Genomic DNA, 20,534 nt, shown 5'->3' on the forward strand with positions numbered 1-20,534 from the left:
GTCCCGCGCCAGAGCCGCCACCGCGGACAGACGCCCACCCAGACCCTCCCCTATAGGTTAAGGTTTTGCAGCCAGAGTCCGCACCTTTGGGGGGGGTACTGTCACATTCTGAGCTTTATTTCCTTTGTTTTGTCATTATTTAGTATGGTCAGGGCGTGAGTTGGGGTGGGCAGTCTGTTTGTTTTTCTATGATTTGGGTATTTCTATGTTTCGGCCTAGTATGGTTCTCAATCAGAGGCAGGTGTCATTAGTTGTCTCTGATTGAGAATCATATTTAGGTAGCCTGGGTTTCACTGTGTGTTTGTAGGTGATTGTTCCTGTCTCTGTGTTTGCACCAGATAGGGCTGTTTAGGTTTTCTCACGTTTATTGTTTTGTTAGTCTATTCATGTATAGTTTTCTTTATTAAAGAACCATGAATAGAAACCACGCTGCATTTTGGTCCGCCTCTCCTTCAACTCAAGAGAACCGTTACATGGGCAGAACTGAAAAAGCGTGTGCGAGCAAGGAGGCCTACAAACCTGACTCAGTTACACCAGCTCTGTCAGGAGGAATGGGCCGAAATTCACCCAACTTATTGTGAGAAGGTTGTGGAAGGCTACCCAAATGTTTGACACAAGGTAAACAATTTAAAGGCAATGCTACCAAATACTAATTGAGTGTATGTAAACTTCTGACCCACTGGGAATGTGATGAAAGAAATAAAAGCTGAAATAAATCATTCTCTATACTGTTATTCTGACATTTCACATTCTTAAAATAAAGTGGTGATCCTAACTGACCTAAAACAGGGGATTTTTACTAGGATTAAATGTCAGGAATTGTGAAAAACTGAGTTTAAATGTATTTGGCTAAGGTGTATGTAAACTTCCAAATTCAACTGTATAAGAGGACAGAGAATAAAATAACAAAAGTGCTTCATTGCCAGATGTGCAAAACTGGCAGAGACATTTTTTTTGTCCTGCATTCAAAACAATACATACACTTAATTTGACCTCTTTATCAGGCTGTAAGAGTATGAGCTTGCATTTTTTAAATTTAGGATGCCAGCGAGTGCTCGTAGCCTGAATTTTGTTTTTGGCAGCATCCCGGTTGAAACTATGTTTGTTTGTGGAAATAATTCATGTATGAGTTAGCTGCAAGTTGAAAGATCTGTTTGCAGCATCCAGCCTGTGGGACAGTCAGACAGTCACACTCAGGGAAACGGACTAGAGAGGGCTGCAGTGCCATAAAAAGCACAGATATCAAAATCAATAGACAAAACAAAGCAAGCTGTTTCCACTCTGATAACTCACATGTTTTACTGATTACAATAGAACCACTCTAACGTCAAGCACAGTCAATGTAAGGATGAACCACATGTTTTTTTTCATGCATCTGTCTGTCTCTCATTGATTGGCACTTAAGCTTTCATGAACCTCACACAGCATCTGTGCAGTTCCAACTTCCCTATTTGCCACTGATAATGAACTTGTTGTAATCCACTAAACTATTTGATTCACCCTAATGAATCAGATGCTCTTGGAAATCCCAGAACAAAAATATTGCATTATTGCGTCAGATGATGTTCCGTGCGTCTGTCCAATAGAGATTCCCCCCAGACAGGAACTGTACACTTGCCATTTCTGACATTAAAATCTGGAGATTTACAAAACAAACAAAATAACTTTAATACACAGTGTGGACATAAAATCAGCCAAATGTAAGGACAAACCATTTTTGGTTGAGAGCATAAACAAACTCAATGGTTTGAATGGGATGAAATGACCAGCTTTCATCTGGATATAGATGGTGGCACTTCATTAAATCAATGTGCTGCCTAGAATCCCTCTTCAGCGCCCCACACTCAGGTTAGATTCAGTTCCCATTCTCACATGACTTGGCATTACCCTCCACAAACAGTACTAGTCCCACATAAAACTGGACCAGTGACCCCTAAATCCTAAAAGATTGAGGTAAAGAGCATCCTCTGCTGAAAATGGATTACATTTCAATTAGATTAAGATTACTCAATTTAGTTGTCCTTAGATAATACATGGTTGGTATTTAGAAATATGACAGTAATTACAGTTATTTCACAGTAGTTTCAAGGTAAATAATGCAAATAGGCCTAAGTAACATTACAGCACTAAAATAGTTCCACAATTTTTTTTATAAAAAAAAATGTATTTAGTGCAGCAAATACCTTAATTCATTGTAACCACATCATCTGCCTGGGCCGTTTAATTTTAAATATCAAATGTGCTGTCATTTGCATCCTGATGATAGACATGCAGGTTTTAACCCAATCAAAATCTATTCAACAAGATCTGACAAGTGTGACCCAGTAGTGTCTACCCTTCATTTTAAATAGAGAGTCCAGAGGATGATGACAAATGGTCCAAGTGTGAAAGTTGCTGGATGATGCAAAGGTGCTGATTCCCTCAACTCCTCACATTAGGCCAATACAGGCCATCAATCAAGGCCTGTACTAAGGGAAAAATCTGCAGACCCTCCCCTAAGCCAACTCTACACTCAGGGATGGTTGATCAATGTTCATAATCAAATAAGCCTACATATTCACTATTTCCAAGCATGTGGACCAGTTTTAAGAGGCTTTCACACTCAATCTGCCAGCAATAAGGAATGTGTTCATTATCAATCACAGCACTTTACGTGTGAGTAGGAATTTACTATTTTCCACTCAATCTATACAGGTAGTCAGCCATGAACCACGGGACACACTCTTTTCACACCATTTCGCCTGGTGGGCGTAGATTTCAGCACGCATACGAGTACACAAAGTGTTGAGAACGAGACGAGCACTTGCTCATGTCCAGATCATGGAATCTACTCAACACACCGCTAAGCCATAGAGTACAGGTTGGCTAAACCTAACTACAGTAACGGATGTTACGGTTTCACCAGAGAGCCACAAAGAAGAAGTAAACAAATGTAATCACTGAATTCATCTTATGTTTGCTATTTCATACTGCCACAGAATAGAAAGAAGCTAAACAAATGATTGTGTATTTGAATTTCGCATTGTTTAAAGTTGATATCATTCACGCAGAGTAATGAGACTGGGTGTGTAAGTATGCCTCCAGGATAATATGGTAAAGTTGGTCTCATGTATAGGCCCTTGAGCAAACAACTGAGACCAAGGACACCGATTGGATTAATAGTTTTTTAAAGGTCCAATGCAGCCGTTTTTTTATTTTTTATCTCAATATCAAATCCTTTCTGGGTAACAATTAAGTACCTTTTGTCAAAAATACCTGATGGTTCAGAACCTATAAGGGAAACAGATCTAAAAAAGGAAGAAATTGAGGAGAACCATTGGTTACAGATATGAAAATGCTCATACCTGCTCCTACAACCAAAGACATAAAATACTGCAATTTAAGATAATTCATAGGACTTACTACACTCCTACCAGAATGCATTTCATTGCCCACAGAAATTTCACATCTTGGGAGATGCAAAAAGCACAAAGGAACTCTATTACATATGACGTGGTCCTGTGACAAATTGACACCATTTTGGGATAATGTATGTGCGATTTCTTCATTGTGTCTAGGAACCTCTAATCACCCATCTCCACGATTATGCCTTTTGGGAAATATACAGTGCCGTCAGAAAGTAATCATACCCATTGACTTATTCCACATTTCGTTGTGTTACAGCCTGAATTCAAAATTTATTATATATTATATTTTCTCACCCATCTACACACAATACCCCATTAAAACGAAGTGAAAATATGTTTTTAGAAATTGTAGCAAATGTCTTGAAAATACAGCCGTGAGTCTTTCTGGGTACGTTTATAAGAGCTTTGAACACTTTGATTGTACAATATTTACAGATTATTTATTTTTTTATTATTCAAGCTCTGTCATGTTGGTTGCTGATCATTGCTACACAGCCATTTTCAAGTCCTGCCATTGATTTTCAAGCCGATTTAAGTCGAAGCCGTTATTATGCCACTCAGGAAAATGTAATGTTGTCTTGGTAAACAACTCCAGTGCATATTTGGCCATGTTTTAGGTTATTGTCCTGCTGAAAGGTTAATTTGTCTCCCAGTGTCTGTTGGGAAGCAGACTGAACCAGGTTTTCCTCTAGGAATTTGCCTGTGCTTAGCTTTGTTCCGTTTTTTTTTACCCCCACCCCCCCCAAAAAAAAACTCCCTAGTCCCTGCCAATGACAAGCATACCCATAACATGATGCAGCCACCAACATGCTTGAAAATATGAAGAGTGGTACTCAGTGGTGTGTTGTGTTGGATTTGCCCCTAACATAAAGCTTTGTATTCAGAACATAAAGTTAATTTCTTTGACACATTGTTTGCAGTTTTACTTTATTTAGTACATTGTTGAAAACGGGATGCATGTTTGGGAATATTTGAATTCTGTACAGGCTTCCTTCTCTTCACTCTGTCATTTAGGTTAGTTTTGTAGAATAACTACAATGTTGTTGAACCATTCTCAGTGTTTCCTATCACAGCCGTGAAACTCTGTTTTAAAGTCACCATTGACCTCACTGTGAAATTCCTTAGAGGTTTCCTTCCTCTCTGGCAACTGATTTAAGAAGGACACCTGTATCTTTATAGGGACTGGGTGTATAAATACACCATCCAAAGTGTAATTAATAACTTCAACATACTCAAAGGGATATTCAGAGTATGTTTTTGTTCTACCAATAGATGCCCTTCTTTGTGAGGCATTTGAAAACCTCCCTAGTCTTTGTGGTTGAATCTGTGATTGAAATTCAATGCTCAACTGAGGGACCTGACAGATATTGAATGTGTGGGGTACACAGGTGAGGTAGTCATTCAAAAATCATGTTAAACACTTTTATTATACAACATTTGGAAAATGTCAACGGGTGTGAATACTTTCTGAAGGCACTGTAGATATTGATGATCAATATCAGAGAACGTTTTGTAATCTACTGTAGGTCTAATTGCTGCAACAACAAAAAATATATAGCCATCAATTGGGGTGACAGGTAGGTTAGAGCGTTTGGCCAGTAACCGAAAGGTTGCTAGATTGAATCCTCGAGCTGACAAGGTAAAAAAAAATGTTCTGCCCCTGAACAAGGCAGTTAACCCACGGTTCCCCAGTAAGCTGTCATTGTAAATAAGAATTTGTTCTGAACTGACCAAAATAATTTGTTCACTACATGACCAAAGGTATGTGGACACCTGCTCGCCGAACATCTCATTCCAAAATCATGGGCATTAATAAGGGCTCTGTGCAGGCCAGTCAAGTTCTTCCAAACCGATCTCGACATGCTGAAACAGGAAAGGGACTTTCCAAAACAGTTGCCACAAAGTTAGAAGCACAGAATCATCTAGAATGTCATTGTATGCTGTATCGTTAAGATTTCCCTTCATTGGAACTAAGGGGCCTAGCCCGAACTATGAAAAACAGACCCATACCATTAATCCTCCTCCACCAAATTGTACAGTTGCCACTATGCATTCAGGCAGGTAGAGTTCTCCTGGCATCCACCAAACCCAGATTTGTACGTCGGACATCCAGATGATTCATCACTCCAGAGAACACGTTTCCACTGCTCCAGAGTCCCAATGGCAGCGAGCATTACACCACTCCAGCAAACGCTTGGCATTGCACATGGTGATCTTACACGGAACCCAAACCGGCTGCAAGCGTGCGCCATCGTGCATAAATGTATTTTGTTCCCCCACACCAAAAGCGATCACGACACGCAGGTTAAAATATCAAAACAAACTCTGAACCAATTATATTCATTTGGGGACAGGTTCAAAAAGCATTAAACATTTATGGCAATTTAGCTAGCTAGCTTGCACTTGCTATCAAATTTGTCCTATTTAGCTAGCTTGCTGTTGCTAGCTAATTTGTCCTGGGATATAAACATTGAGTTGTTATTTTACCTGAAATGCACAAGATCCTGTACTCCACCAATTAATCCCCACATAAAACGGTCAACCGACTCGTTTCTAGTCCTCTCTCCTCCTTCCTGGCTTTTTCTTCTCTTGACTTTATATTGTGATTGGCAACTTTCATAAATTAGGTGCATTACCGCCACCGACCTATTTCTTCTTTCAGTCACTCACGTGGATATAACCAATGAGGAGACGACAAGTGGGTACCTGTTTCTATAAACCAATGAGGAGATGGGAGAGGCAGGACTTGCAGCACGATCTGCATCAGAAATAGAACTGACTTTGATTTAAGCCCTTGGCAAAGCAGAAGCTCGTTGGTTTGCAGTGTGGGCGCAATAATTGAATAATATAGATTTCTACATTTATTTTTGTAACGCTCGCGCTCGGTGCACACGACGCGATTGGTGTAGTCAGCCTGTTAGACTTGTGTGCTGCTAATCGGGAATGGAAACCCATTTCATGAAGCTCCCGACGAACAGGTATTGTGCTGACTTTGCTTCCAGAGGCAGTTTGGAACTCGGTAGTGAGTGTTGCACCCAAGGACAGACGATTTTTACGCTTTACGTCTTTTTAAACAACTCATACACTAAAAGGGCATTATCATTATTTTCATAATTTCACAGTATTATTCCAACCTCATAGTGTGGAAATATAAAAACACAGGAAAATCTAGTTTGACTGCACCGGGCCTTTAACCTCTCTTGGGTAGGGGGCAGTATTTTGTCATCCGGATGAAAGCTTGCCCAAAGTAAACTGCTTGTTACTCAGGCACAGAAGCGAGGATATGCATACAGTTTCTAAAACTGTTAAAATAATGTCTGTGAGTATAACAGAACTGATTTGGCAGGCGAAACCCCGATGACAAACCATCCGGGGGGAAATAATTTGAGGTCGTAGGATTTTCCAATTGTTTTCTATGGGATACCCTTATTATTAGGAACCTGGTTGCAGTTCCAATGGCTTCCACTAGATGTCAACAGTCTTTAGAAAATGTTATATGTTTTTCTTTTGAGAAATGAAGAAGTAGTCCTATTCATTGTAAGTGTCACTCCAGGTGGACTCTACTGTTTTGGTGAGCGTGAACAGGAGCGCGCTCCACGTTGTTTTTATCCGGTATTAGAAACAGTTTATTCCGTCTTAACTTGTATTGATTATTTATGTTTTAGGGTGCCTGAGGTTGGATTAGGAACGTTGTTTGAAATGTTTAGACTACGTTTACAGGTAACTTATTAGATACTTTGTAGGCATGTTGGGCGAGTTGAAACTGGTGTTTTTCTGAATCAAACGCTCCAAATAAATTGACATTTTTGGGACATAAAGAAGGACATTATCGAACAAAAGGAGCATTTGTGATGTTTCTGGGACATTTTGGAGTGCCAACAGAAGAAGATCTTCAAAGGTAATGCATTAATTATATCGCTATTTATGACTTGTGTCGCACCTGCCTGGTTGTGTTTGTTTGTTTTTGTATGCGGGGTGCTGTCCTCAGATAATTGCATAGTGTGCTTTCACCGTAAAGCCTTTTTGAAATCTGACACAGCGGCTAGATTAACAAGAAGTTAAGCTTTATTTTGATGTATAACACATACATTTTCAAGAAGGTTAAATATTTGAATTTAGTATTTTTGAATTTCGCACTCTGCAATTTCACCGGATGTTGGCCAGGTGGGACGCTACCGTCCAACCTGCCCATAAGAATTAAAGAAGCCAGAAACACAAATAATTCCTCTGAGTAACCACTTTTCCATCCACAGTTTTAATTGCATACAAAAAAAACACAACAACTGTGATGGAAACTGGATGAGCTTGATGCTGCTTTCCAATAAATATTGAGGGTCTTATTCTGGTGACATGATGATCGATGCTTGACTGCTGTTTGACAAATAAAAATATTCTCGCTCTTATCCCTAATAATCTCATTATGTAGACTAGCCAACCTGCACTATCTGCGAGTTGTTGGCTAGAGTGCAGGTGCACATTTGCTATTTAATGCACCAGCTTCTGTGACAACTATCAGTAGAGTTGAAAATGCAATGGAAACACATTGAACTTTTGATTTTTTATTCGGTACATGAAAGCTTGAAGGGATACTTCAGGATCTTGGCAATGAGACCCTTTATCAACTTCCCCAGAGTCAGATGAACTCGTGGATACCATTTTTATGTCTCTGCGTGCGGTTTGAAGGAAGTTGCTAACTAGCGCTAATAGAATTGCTGACTAGCGTGCTAGCAGATAGCCAATGAATACCATTACTTGTGCTAACGCTAGTTAGCATTGGTTCATCAAACTACCTCTAACTTCTTTCATACTGGACAGAGACATAAAAATTAGAGCCTGACCGATATAGGTTTTTAACCTAACCCTGACCTTAACCCTTAACTTAACTATTTTAAACATCAACTTCAATGGGGGTAGGCACGTCATACCGATCCCAGATAGCACAAACCATGACAGTACATTATGACAAACACAAGCTAACTGTTCATTACGACAATGTTTTCATACAGAACCCATGTTCCTTATTGTTATCCAATACAAAATGTATCGGCTATACATTTCAACTGCAAAGGGCATGTACTGAGATTTTTTTATATAAATATGAACTTTATTGAACAAAACATACATGTATTGTGTAATATGAAGTCCTATGAGGATCATCAAAGGTTAGTGATTCATTCTCTCTATTTCTGATTTTTGTGATTCCTCTCTTTGGCTGGAAAAATGGCTGTGTTTTTCTGTGACTTGGCTCTGACCTAACATAATTGTTTGTGGTGCTTTCGCTGTAAAGCCTATTTGAAATCGGACACTGTGGTGAGATTAACAAGAAGTGTATCTTTAAAATGGTATGAAAAACTTGTATGTCTGGGGAATTTTAATTATGAGATTTGTTGTTTTTAATTTGGTGCCCTGCACTTTCACTGGCTGTTATCATATCGATCCTGTTAGCAGGATCTCAGCCCTAAGAAAATTAACTGCCTTGTCAGCTCGGGGATTGATACAGCAACCTTTCGGTTACTGGCCCAACGCTCCTACCCGCCAGGCTACCTGCCGCCCCATGACTTAATAGGTCTGAGTCAACTGTCTTGCTTTTTGCAGATTGCATATTTCAGAAAAGGAACTAAATAAGCACCCTAGCTATCATAGTATCCCCAGACAGTAACAGTGTTATTTTTGTATTATGGACAAGCGTTCACTCTGGTGCCAGTCGAGTGTTGGCACATAAGTAGTACAGATTGCTAGCTCGCTAAGCTAACTACCTTGCTCACTAGATAGCTAAGCTAACTATCTTGCTGGCTAGCTAGTCAGTTAAAGTTAACTAAGTGAGAATGTTATGAGGACAGGGCTGCTTGCTTGGTGAAGTGTACTTTGATTATTTACTTTTTAAATACGCTGGCTGTGGCAGCGTATTTCTCTCTCACTTTGTGACCTAGGGCTGAGTGATGTTCAATGAGCAGCTCTTAGAGCACCCTCTACAGGCAAGCATTGAAAATGTTAACAAAATGACCGCAAATTAGCAGACTTATTTGTTTATTCTATGTATATAATATTGGTGCTTTATCTGTTGAATAAAGACCGATACAAATATTTATGTGAAAGACCAATATCGGAGGATAATATCGGTCAACTGATTTATCGGTCGGGCTCTAATAAAAATGGTATCCATGAGTTCATCTGACTCTGGAGAAGTAAATAAAAGGCTTCAATGACAAAATCCTAAAGTCTCCCGTTAAGCAAAAAAGTACATTTTGTGTACACTAGATCATCACGCACTGATTTTTATCCACATTAAGTCCATTTTGTGGAAACATACCACTGGTGGGAAAAAGCACATATTTTCTTCATGCAGATTCTAGAATATCTACATGAAAATTAATTGGATGGAAGCCTAGCTAGTGATTGACAGTATACAGGTATTATTGCATGTTGACTAACCAATCACAATGAATTAGATTAAATCTAGTCATGATCAGTTTATATATTTTATTCAGGTAAATTTAGTAGATTGATTTAATATGGCATTGATGTTGTTGGTTGGCTAGCAAGAAAAACTTGGCATTACACATTGTTCACTTTTGAGAAAATTGGTCCAGCCAATTGGTAGCTAACTGTTGTTAGTTCAAATGAAGAAAAGTATGTACTAATATGAAAGTGCAACTGTAAACTATAAATGCATAAAACCCACCATAGCTTAATTTATGAATGAGGACCCAGGGGGAGGGTTCTTGGTTCTTGGAACCTGGATGCGCATCGGACTGTCTTTGCACTTTGAAACCCAAGCCCACTGTTAGGTATAGCACTGCACACCGAGCAAAATCAACTATGGTTAGTGGCAACCCAATTATGGTGACCGGATGTGTGTTGAAAGGAGTCGGTGTATGGAAAGCAAATCAGCTAATTGGGCAGATTTGTTGCCAATCTAGACCATTTTGTGTGGCTGATTGTGCTGCACAATGAGTCGATAAACCAGCGACCAGTGCACCGGTGTTGTATCGACGTGCCTGCTGACCTGAGGTGGTTCCTACTGGGCGACTATCACAGCTGTGTCGCTGGCGGGAGCTGACGTGGCAAATTTCCCTCCCATGATTTTATTAAAAGTAGGATAGCAACCTACACAAGAAATAACTAATATTGATAACCATCTACATGTCACCTTGATACATGCATAGGCCTACAATCTACTACTGCATGTGGAGGGCATGAATGGCAACAACACCGAGATACAGTGTCCTTCAGCAACAGTGTAGGTAGTAGCTACCTAGTAGCTAATATCAGGATGACATTCACGTATAAGAACACGTATACAACGCATGAAGCAACAGTACACCATCAGTACTTTTAATAAAAAATAAAAACAATTGTCAGTTTTACAACTGAACATTTACCATTATTTGTGTAAAACTAACAGTGAAATATAACTCCAACTCATCCTCTGGCTTCAAAACAGAAGTCCAAACTTTCGCGGTACGTTAGTTGCATGGTAAGAAACAAAAAAACACTGCTTAATCAAAATCGTCTAAGCTATAGCAGAGCGCTTGACACACCCACTCCTTTCCACACGCCCACTACTTTCATTTCGACACACCCACTCGCCCATACTCCGGTCGTCATATTGAGCGGCAGCTACCCCCTTCTCGACGAAATGGTGTGGGGTCCAAATACTTGCCTTGCCAAAAGCCCCACTGCAAGCCCAACGTCATGATCGATAAAATGGATGTCTACTGAAATTGAGAATTTTTCCAGACTACAGAACTAGACTTGGCAGATCATTCTAAGTGGACTATTATGGTGGACTGTTTAGTGATGCCACTGTAGAACCGTATCAGTAGCTTAGCTTAACTCAGTATCAGTACCTTGTGACCTAGCTTATGATCATATTGCACTTGACCTCTGTATCGCTGTCCATTCAGCATTCTGACACCAGATATGGATATGGCCATGTCATTATGAATACTGACAATTTATATTTGATGACTAATTAATATCACATTATAAAACACAAGGCATAAAGAAGAAGAGATCAGACCTTGATGAAACATCCAGTCAAGCAAAAACATTACCACAACATGATTAAACCTCTAATCATATGTGGTTTGAAACAAGACATGGATCCTACCTCAGATGGGCTCTCGGAAAAAGAGAGATGGGGGAGTGTTAAGTCGTTTGCATATTAGGTTCGGTTTTCTCCTTGCCGAACTTGGCTAGGGCAAAGTGAACATCTGTGGCTCACATACACCCTTAAAAAAAACACTTAAAAAATGTCTCTCGAGACACCGTAGCCAGTATATGTAACATTATAACTTCATACCGTCCCCTCGCCTATACCCGGGCGCGAACCAGGGACCTTCTGCACACATCAACAACAGTCACCCACGAAGCATCGTTATCACCCATCGAAAAAGTTGCGGCCCTTGCAGAGCAAGGGGAACCACTACTTCAAGGTCTCAAAGCAAGTGACGTCACCGATTGAAACGCTATTTAGCGCGCACCGCTAACTAAGCTAGCCGTTTCACATCCGTTACAAATACACTTCCTCAAAATAGTATGAATTGATCTAAGATAACTAAAGAAATGGTCATATATTTTGACGTGTTTGCCGAGGAAGTCTTAGTCATGCAATTTTACATCTAACTAAGATGTTTGGTGCTGTATTTCTCAAGAAAAATGTGCATGAAATCATCTCTCGTTGAATGACAACAATGACTACATTGAATAATCTGTTGATCACCGACGAAGGGGCATAGACTTCGTCTAGAGTTAAGTGCAAAAGCAGACGAAAAATCCCTTGCAGAAGACCAAAACGTGACAATGTCATCATAATATATGCACAAACTGATTTGGATAGAAAGCACGTGGATGCCAAAATGTACCCAGGTTTACCCAAAATCTAGAAACTCCCAAGAGATTCCATACATTGAAACTTGTTTGGGGGAGTTTGCCCTCTCCTCCTCCTCTCTCTCCCTTTAGTGCTGTACTGAAACGGCTGCAAAAAAAATGGGTCACGTGATGACGTTGCTGGATGTAGGCCTAGCTCCGTTGCCAGCGAAATCATGATTCAGAAGTTCAAAAAAGTGTGGACAAATTCCTTATTTTATTGGAAGCGTCTGGCAGAATGAGTTATTTTTGTCAAAAGTACTATCGGTTTTGGTTCAGTTAATGTGTACCTTTTCACCTAAAACATTTTTATATCATTATTTTATGTCGTTGACTGCCACAGCAGAGGAGATGGGTAGCAACCACATATGTGCGCCCTTGTGGGGGAGACCCTGCTACACAAAATATGTATATGCCCTTTTATGGAGCTTTGGGGGTGGGGGAGAAGACACTGGTGAGAAACTTGACAGAGGTAGGCATATCGCAGGTAAAGTTAGTTACGCAAAGTTAAAAAAGAGATGGCAGCAAGAGCAAGCTGGTGTTCGGTCCCTGGCTGCACTTTGCACAGGAAATCAAGGGAAGAAGGCACCAAATGTTACTGTTCTCCGATAAAAGATACAGAGATGCAGAAGATGGTTAGTAGCAATTTGAAATAGTAAATACGATGTAAATACTCCTGCAGCCAACCTTGCATCACTGCGCGTGTAGCATGCATATGAACGAGATATGGACTGTGTCCCAATCGACAAGGATGCTGCCTTTTGAGGCAGCTCTTCTAGGCAGGACGTAATAATTGGCCTGTCCCAATCCCAAGGTACCTTAAAATGCTGCCTTCTAAGGTGCCTTCTTTCGGGCGATTATGAAGGTAGCATCCCATGTATAATTCGCTAGGAAGGCTATCCCATAACACCTTGCAAAATAATGACGGACCGAAGTCCCCGCTTGGGAGAAAAAGAATGAGGAGAACATCGCGAAATGTAACTATAAAGTTATTTATTCACCAAATGATGTTAAAATGTTCAACAAATGACTTTCATATGTTGTTTATCAGCCCATGTCCAAATTAGATAGCTAACTAACACGTTGGATGTGATAGCTAGCTAACGTTAGTAGGCGAACTATCGTCCTGCTTATCGGCTGCTTAGAGATGAACAACTAAACAAACGAGGCCTAATCGTAGATTCAGCAATGTGTAAATTGCAATGTGCTTTTATATCATGAAGTAATGAACTTGCTAGCCAGCTAAAGACATGTAGCAAATATTTTTTCCCCATTTGTTTTAAAGGAAAGTGGGAAACCTGATCACATTGCACCCCATTGCATTGGCTTGGCAGGAGAAAACAGTTCTGCCCAACTCAATTTTGTAAGACAGCTGTGTTCTGTTCATTCTAGGCTTGCTAGCCAGCCAAGTTATTTGTTTATTCTGTTGATGAGTCTGTTTAGCTAGCTTTCTAACTAGCTGCATGCAGTGTCTGTTTACCTAACTTTAGGTTTGGTGTTATTAGTTAAAATTAGAGGCTGGGTTATTTTACTCTTCTGTAAACAACTGAACAAGCCTTAAAATATGCAAAACTGTTAACAAAAAGATTGGACCAATAGCAGAGGTTAATTTCGACCCCCCCTTGTCTCTGCTTGAAGGACATATCACCCTGACAACCTGCAGATGTAAAGAACTTGTTGGGAACCTCCCAGCCACTAGTCACCATATCCCAGGTAGTATCCCAGGATAGTCACCATATCCCAGGTTCTTATTATGGAGTGTGCAACATCACAGTGTTATATAGAAATAGATTCACCCATGTTATTATTTATCATGCAGATTTGTCAGGACATTGTAAGTTATGAAGCTCATTCTTCTTATTCAGATGGGATTTTCTGTCCCAGGGGATTGCACTGTGTGCAAGTCTTCCATGTACTGAACAAGTTTATGAATGTTGGAGGTTAATCTACTTAAAATGTCCCTCACTTGGGAATTACCTATTTTGTACAATGGACTTTATTTTAAGGACTCATGCAAAGATACAGGAAAACCAATAAAAGTGTTCATATTTATTCAAAATGACAAGTGTTGATGTCTCCATGTTTCTGGTTTTGAAGTTTGGGCATCTGGTGCCTGCAGTTCATCTGTCTAATCCCCTGCAAGGAGATTGAAATGCATTAATAATATTACAATGCTGTATTAATTTCATTGAATATATACAGTACCAGTCAAAAGTTTGGACACATCTACTCATTCAAGTGTTTTTCTTTAGTTTAACTATTTTCAACATTGTAGAATAATAGTGAAGACATCAAAACTGTGAAATAACACATACGGAATCATGTAGTAACCAAAAAAGTGATAAACAAATCAAAAAATATTTTATATTCGAGATTCTTCAAAGTAGCCACCCTTTGCCTTAATGACAGCTTTGCACACTCTTGACATTCTCTCAACCAGCTTTGTGAGAGTCACATGGAATGCATTTCAATTAACAGGTGTGCCTTGAATGAGTAGAAACTGAAACACTGGAATGAGTAGGTGTGTCCAAACTTTTGACTGGTACTGTATATGTTTGATATGCATTTATATAATTATATTGGACATGTTATCCTTCATCACATGCCAATACTTGTAGCCAATGCATTTAGCTTACATTAGGATGAAGTAGCCTAGGCCGCCTTATCTAGTTAGACTGCATCATATCACCTTTCAATATCAGTTATCAACTAATATGAAACCATGTTATCCTGAACATCAGTGTAAGAGAGATAGACACTGTAACCTTACATTGCAGAATAGAATATCACAAAAATCATGGTGTTAAATAAAACAGAGTTTTGGGCTAATGTGAAAACATGGACCCACTAACGATCCCGCTCATAGAGGTTTACGATAAGCGATCATTCAATAACGTTTGGCTACTTACTCATTAGATAACTGTCCATTTGGCCCAGCTGGAACAGGGGTGCATCTCCCATTCGTTTTTGGAATAGAGATTTTTTTTCAGGACACCAGAGTTTGTTGGCAGCAAAATCCCAGTGGTCGCAAAAGCAAACTAACTGCTCCTCATCATCATCCTCCATTTTTGTAAGAATTGTAGTCACGTATTCAAATTCTCCACAGCACAAACATTCCTCCTTTGAGGAATTGGAGCGCATTTGCCACAACTGCATGACCAGTCGGTCTTGATCCTGGGGATGGGTTGGATCTGTGGTACAGCTACTGCTGCGTTTTAGGTGGCAAGAGCAGCAGCAGGCCATCTGAAGCTTAATTTGCCTCAATTCTTCACCCGAATACTCAGGCTCAAATAAATACGGTTCGATCTGTGCACCTCCAGTTGTTTTCTTCATCACTCATGAGTATGTCATAGTCAGACATATTTGTAGGTTGTTTGATTCATTTGTATAACTAACATGTAACGCTGTCTTCACTTGTCCGCCAAAGAAAATTAGCATCTTTGGATAAGGGCATAACGTGCAGTTTCTACGTATAAGGGATTCCCCTGAGAGCACACATGTGCAGTTGTTACCCATCTCCGCTGCTGTGGCAGTCAGCTTCATAAAATAATCATATAAAAACATCTCAAATGTTTTAGGTGAAAAGGTACACATTTCTTGACTCAAAGTATTGAGGCAAGAATTAAGCGTCAGTATAGAGACAAAGTAGAGTCGCAATTCAACGGCTCAGACACAAGACATATGTGGCAGGGTCTACAGTCAATCATGGATTACAAAAAGAAAACCAGCCCGGTCGTGGACAACGACGTCTTGCTCCCAGACAAACTAAACAACTTCTTTGCTTGCTTTGAGGACAATACAGTGCCACTGACACGGCCCGCTACCAAAACCTGCGGGCTCTCCTTCACCGCAGCCAATGTGAGTAAAACATTTAAAAGTGTTAACAATAGCAAGGCTGCCGGCCCTGACGGCATCCCTAGCCGCATCCTCAGAGCATTCGTAGACCAGTTGGCTGGAGTGTTTACGGACATATTCAATCAATCCCTATCCCAGTCTGCTCTTCCCACATACTTCAAAAGGACCACCATTGTTCCTGTTCCCAAGAAAGTTAAGGTAACTGAGCTAAACGACTATTGCCCCATAGCACTCATTTCCGTCATCATGAATTGCTTTGAGAGACTAGTCAAGGATCATATCACCTCCACCCTACCTGACACTCTAGACCCACTCCAATTTGCTTACCGCCCCAATAGGTCCACAGACGACGCAATCGCAATCACACTGCACACTGCCCTAACCCAACTGGACAAGAGGAATACCTATGTAAGAATGCTGTTCATCGATTACAGCTCAGCATTTAACACCAAAGTACCCTCCAAACTCGTCATCAAGCTCGAGACCCTGGGTCTCGAACCCGCCCTGTGCAACTGGGTCCTGGACTTTCTGACAGGCCACCCCCAGGTGGTGAGGGTAGGTAACAGCATCTCCACCCCGCTGATCCTCAACACTGGGGCCCACAAGGGTGCCTTCTCAGCCCTGTACTCCGTGTTCACCCATGACTGTGTGACCATGCACGCCTCCAACTCAGTCATCAAGTTTGCAGACGACACTACAGTGGTAGGCTTGATTACCAACAACGACGAGACGGCTACAGGGAGGAAGTGAGGGCCCTCGGAGTGTGGTGTCAGTAAAATAACCTCACACTCAATGTCAACAAAACAAAGGAGATGATTGTGGACTTCAGGAAATAGCAGAGGGAGCACCCCCCTTTCCACATCGACGGGACAGTAGTTGAGAAGGTGGAAAGTTTTAAGTTCCTCGGCGTACACATCACGGACAAACTGAAATGGTCCAGCCACACAGACAGCGTGGTGAAGAAGGCGCCTCTTCAACCTCGGGAGGCTGAAGAAATTTGGCTTGTCACCGAAAACACTCAAACTTTTACAGATGCACAATCGAGAGCATCTTGTCGGGCTGTATCACCGCCTGGTACGGCAACTGCTCTGCCCACAACCGTAAGGCTCTCCAGAGGGTAGTGAAGTCTGCACAACACATCACCGGGGGCAAACTACCTGCCCTCCAGGACACCTACACCACCAATGTCACAGGAAGGCCAAAAAGATCATCAAGGACAACAACCAGCCGAGCCACTGCCTGTTCACCCCGCTATCATCCAGAAGGCGAGGTCAGTACAGGTGCATCAAAGCTGGGACCGAGAGACTGAAAAATAGCTACTAACTCAAGGCGATCAGACTGTTAAACAGCCATCACTAACATTGAGTGGCTACTGCCAACATACTGACTCAAATCTCTAGCCACTTTAATAATTAAAAATTGGATGCAATAAATGTATCACTAGGCACTTTAAACAATGCTACTTAATATAATGTTTACATACCCTACATTACTCATCTCATATGTATATACTGTACTCAATACCATCTACTGCATCTTGCCTATGATGCTCGTTCATCGCTCATCCATATATTTATATGTACATATTCTTATTCATTAATTTACACTTGTGTGTATAAGGTAGTTGTTGTGAAATTGTTAGATTACTTGTTAGATATTACTGCATGATCGGAACTAGAAGCACAAGCATTTCGCTACACTCACATTAACATCTGCTAACCATGTGTGTGTGACCAATAAATTGATTTGAAATCAGATAGTACTTTTGACAAAAGTAGCTCAATAAAACAGTGAATTTGCCCACACTTTCTGAATCATGAATTCACTGCCAGTGTAGCAGAGCTAGGCCTACATCCCACCCCTTACAGAACCAATCCGTCGATATAGTCGAGAACAATCATCAGAAATCACACGATATGAATTAGACAGTGGGGCATCACCTGACCTACTAGTTGGTCAGAAGCTTCAAATCAACGTTTCATATCGTAATTTCCAAGTAGGCTGTAATGATATTTTTTATTGTGCTGTAACTGAAACTAGAAGAATATCTTCTGATGTCCTTTCCCTTCGTCAAAGGTATGTAATGGATTTTTAAAAGTGTTTTAACCCCAGGATAGCCCGCTAATATGACCCATAGTAGGGAAGATTTTTTTTGAGTGCAATTCGATCTACAGTACATCTACACCACAATTATGAAACATTGATTTGAACTTTCTGACCTACCAACTAATTTCAATTGTATTGAGTGTACATCCGGCAACCTCATGAGTCACGTGACCCGTTTATCTTCAACCTAGCTTCAGGCGGCGCCCCACTGTCTGATTCATATCGGTTGATTTCTGATTATCGTTGATGATTATAGGCTGATTGCAATTGTATTGGGTGTACATCCGGCAACGTAACCCATTTTTTGGCAATTGTTTCAGTACAGCACTAGAGGGAGAGAAGAAACTCCACTGAACTAGTTTCAATGTGTGGAATCACTTGGGAGTTTCTGGACTTTGGGTAAACTTCTCCTTTAAAAAGTGTGTCCCAGGAATCACCATTAGTGGTATGTGCAACACCTAGATGCATCCAGTTTTCAGGGATACAGTATCTTCAACCTAGCTTCCAGTTTCCCCTGAAAACTGGACGTGCTCAGGCATTTATTTAACGCCTGCTAAGTTAGGTTAGCCATGAAATGACAGCAATTGCAAGCCCCAACCACAAGATCAAAAAACATGGCTTTATCTGTTGAGTCTACAGGTGACTGCTGCTAGGCCTATTTGATTGGGAAATCGATAAGATTCCCCTGAGATAATTATTTGGACAAAAACCACCCTTGCGGGAAATGTAAAGACTTTATATTGTGGCGTGGCCAGAGAGCAATAACAAAGGAATGCGCCGGGTTATGGAGTCATGGCTCTCGATATTGGTGGAAGATTCTGAAGCATCAGCGGCATACCAATAATTGTCTACTTCAGACCGAGGTTGTAATAATGTCTAGTTGAATTTGTCTTTGAACAAAGGTTACAAAGTAGTCTAGATACAACCACTCAATACTCCATTAGAATGTTACTTTGAAACATTATATTTGTGGATACTTACTTGAATCTTCCCTGACAGTGTTGACACAGGTCTCCAACCCATCCTTGGTCACAGACGCAAGTTCCATTGGTGCATTTCCCAGAGAAGCAATTTTTATCACAGGACTTGGAGACTGATGCTTCGGTGTAAAACACCAAGTACAGCATAAGAAATGCCCCAAAATATATTTGTATGTCCTGGGGTCTCGTATTTGAATATTTAGTCCATGTGCGTCGACGCATTCCTCGGCAGTCCCAACCCATTCTACTTTAGAAACAGGTAAAGGTCTACTTTTCTGGTGAAGACTCCCTTATTCACACTTAAACAGCTGGAGTGACCAACTATACGTCACTTATTGGTAATACATCATTTGTAAACAAAGCATGGGCGTATGCATGGGATAGCCATAAAGCGTAATAATACACACACTCAACGTCCAAATAGGCTTATTTATAGGCTATAGAAACATAACTCTGAAATCTGAGCATATTGCTAGAGTCATCTCCGGCAACTAACGTTAGAGCATCATCGGACAACGAAGCCTGCAAATTTGCACTGACTTTAATGCACTCCTATTAAACTTTCTTGAACTAATGAATGCACACACCGTTATTCCCTCAGGCTAAGAAGCCATTTTAAAAAACCAAAGAAAATTGTTGTGTATAAGTTGTAGGCCTATTCTAAATGAAGTATTTTCCAAGCAATTTTCAAGTTCGCCATTCTAATGTTTCCAGAAAAACTGGAAGAAAAGAGTTTGTCACAGGATTGATGTTAGTTCTGGATTCCTATTTCCATTGCAAGAGTCGGTTTTGGATGTTGTTCGCTGCGGTGGAGAATGCAGCAACCCGGACAAATAGATCAAGTTGACCGTTCTCCGTTCCGCTTTTTCCCACGTCCAGGTTAGGCGCATTCACCGAAGATAACGAGTTATTTGAATTAAAATCCTTTTAATCCTTGTCAGAGAGAGCGATATTCACCGATGAATAACAACACGAGTCCCCTACGTGAAGATGCTCGCACAGCTGGTTTTTCAACGGTGAAACTCCTGGACAAAGCTCCGAGCATGAGCAGTGCAAAATTACGCATTTAAAGAGACAGTAGCTACACGATTCAGCTGTATGGAGCGATAGTGTTCCTGACGTATAACTGGGAATTACAATACTAGAATAGCAAAAACCTGCTTATGTTGGGATAAATGTCAGCCATTTTGGTCAGGGAGTTAGTCAACCATGGTTTACCACTGCTGTGATAAGATATTGTGTAAAATAATGTATTTGAAGAATTTATCAGCACAGTTTGATAGATAGCTAGCCAGGCAGTTTTAGAGTAATGATT

At 40.6% G+C, this 20,534-nt stretch overlaps 1 protein-coding gene across 1 annotated transcript in view; it reads right to left on the reverse strand.

Annotated features, from left to right (window-relative positions):
* LOC112255371 (attractin-like protein 1) overlaps window positions 1-20,257 on the reverse strand; it is a 327,241-nt gene extending 306,984 nt beyond the window's left edge. The window contains exon 1 of the mRNA XM_024428366.2: window positions 19,221-20,257. Coding sequence (XP_024284134.1) covers window positions 19,221-19,462 — 242 coding nt within the window. The 5' untranslated portion in view covers window positions 19,463-20,257. The remainder of the gene's footprint in view (window positions 1-19,220) is intronic.
* Between the last annotated feature and the right edge of the window lie 277 nt (window positions 20,258-20,534).

This window comes from Oncorhynchus tshawytscha, linkage group LG01 (genome assembly GCF_018296145.1).
Source record: "Oncorhynchus tshawytscha isolate Ot180627B linkage group LG01, Otsh_v2.0, whole genome shotgun sequence".
Taxonomy (NCBI): domain Eukaryota; kingdom Metazoa; phylum Chordata; class Actinopteri; order Salmoniformes; family Salmonidae; genus Oncorhynchus; species Oncorhynchus tshawytscha.